The sequence below is a fragment of the Aplysia californica genome, unplaced genomic scaffold, assembly GCF_000002075.1.
Source record: "Aplysia californica isolate F4 #8 unplaced genomic scaffold, AplCal3.0 scaffold00905, whole genome shotgun sequence".
Lineage (NCBI taxonomy): Eukaryota > Metazoa > Mollusca > Gastropoda > Aplysiida > Aplysiidae > Aplysia > Aplysia californica.
The window spans coordinates 90,225-91,528 of NW_004798175.1; the positions used below are offsets into that span (position 1 = coordinate 90,225).

Consider the following 1,304-nt stretch of genomic DNA (forward strand, 5'->3'; position numbering starts at 1 on the left):
TATATATATATACGTCAGAAGATACCACACAACATAGAATTTGAATGAATTGAGGAAGGTTTTAGATTAAAGTTAAATCATAGCCTTTACGGATTACCCGATCTCGGTAGAACATCGAACATGTATTTAATAATAATAATATGTAGATGCAACTCAACACGGAATTTGAATGAAACGAGAGGAAGGTTTTAAATCAGTGTTAGGTTATGGCCTTTGCAAAACTACCTTAGAAAAACTTGTAGGCCAGTATTATAATTACACATGTACTTATAAGTCCTGTTCTTTTTTTTCTCCAAAGAAACTACCCCAAAGGTGACATAGATTCTTTATTTTTCGGACGCTTTCGATCTTGTGACTCGATTACGCTATGAGAACGATCTCGGTGAAATACATCACGTGCATGTGCCGAATGCTCTTGCTTTAGGGACAGACACGCAGCTGGTTTGAGAAGCTAACGTGTACATAACACTTTGAAGGCATCGTTAGATTTTGATCATGACAGGCATGGTTGAACAGCAGGCATCATAAAGAATACAAATTAATAATTAAACCGATCCATTGTCAGCGTTTTTAAGTCTCAATAAAAAAAAAACATAATCACATTTTCTACAATGTCTAAATCTGATACTTTGGCTGAGAGACAGTTTTTTTTTCTTTGTCTTTACCAACCTTCCTCCATTGTATCGCAACTAGAACACAATGATTCATTAAAAGTCAAACATCTATTTGATGAATTTCACCGGTGTATCCCTCCACCTACCCGCCCTTCATTATTTTCTTTCTTTTTTTTCTAATTTCAGAAAAACGTTGCACAGCGAGCAAGTTTGGCATATGAAGCAAAAAAATTAAAAAATCGCAAAGAACAGGAGAAGAATGCTCGCCAACCGAGACCTATATAATGATTTATCCACATCCGGGTCATCTCCACTGAGATTTTCCAGAAGTTAATGGAAGAAAAATCAAAGGGCAGCAAACCATCAAATCTATTGTCTTTCTTTGTGATGACAGAGTTAATTGTTCCTGTATAAAGAACAGCTTCACAAGCGCGTGTAATGTATATTGAGTGGAATACATGTTCTGAGTGCGATGTACAGGGAAAACACTGCCTTATTCCGTTCCTTTGTTGTAATGCTTAACTCAGTCCGCGGGTTACGATGATGATGATGTTTGTGGTATTTTGTGTGAGTGAGTGTGTGTGTGTGTGTGTGTGTGTGTGTGTGTGTGTGTGTGTGTGTGTGTGTGTGTGTGTGTGTGTGTGTGAGTGTGTGTGTGTTTTTATTTTTTTTATATAGTAGAGGGTTTTA

General features: G+C 36.9%; 1 protein-coding gene across 1 annotated transcript in view; it reads left to right on the forward strand.

The window, feature by feature from the left end:
- Window positions 1-1,100, forward strand: part of LOC101851614 — an 8,871-nt gene extending 7,771 nt beyond the window's left edge. Inside the window, exon 3 of the mRNA XM_005110525.2 lies at window positions 801-1,100. Within this exon, the coding sequence (XP_005110582.1) occupies window positions 801-899 (99 nt within the window). The 3' untranslated portion in view covers window positions 900-1,100. The remainder of the gene's footprint in view (window positions 1-800) is intronic.
- The last annotated feature ends 204 nt before the right edge of the window (window positions 1,101-1,304 follow it).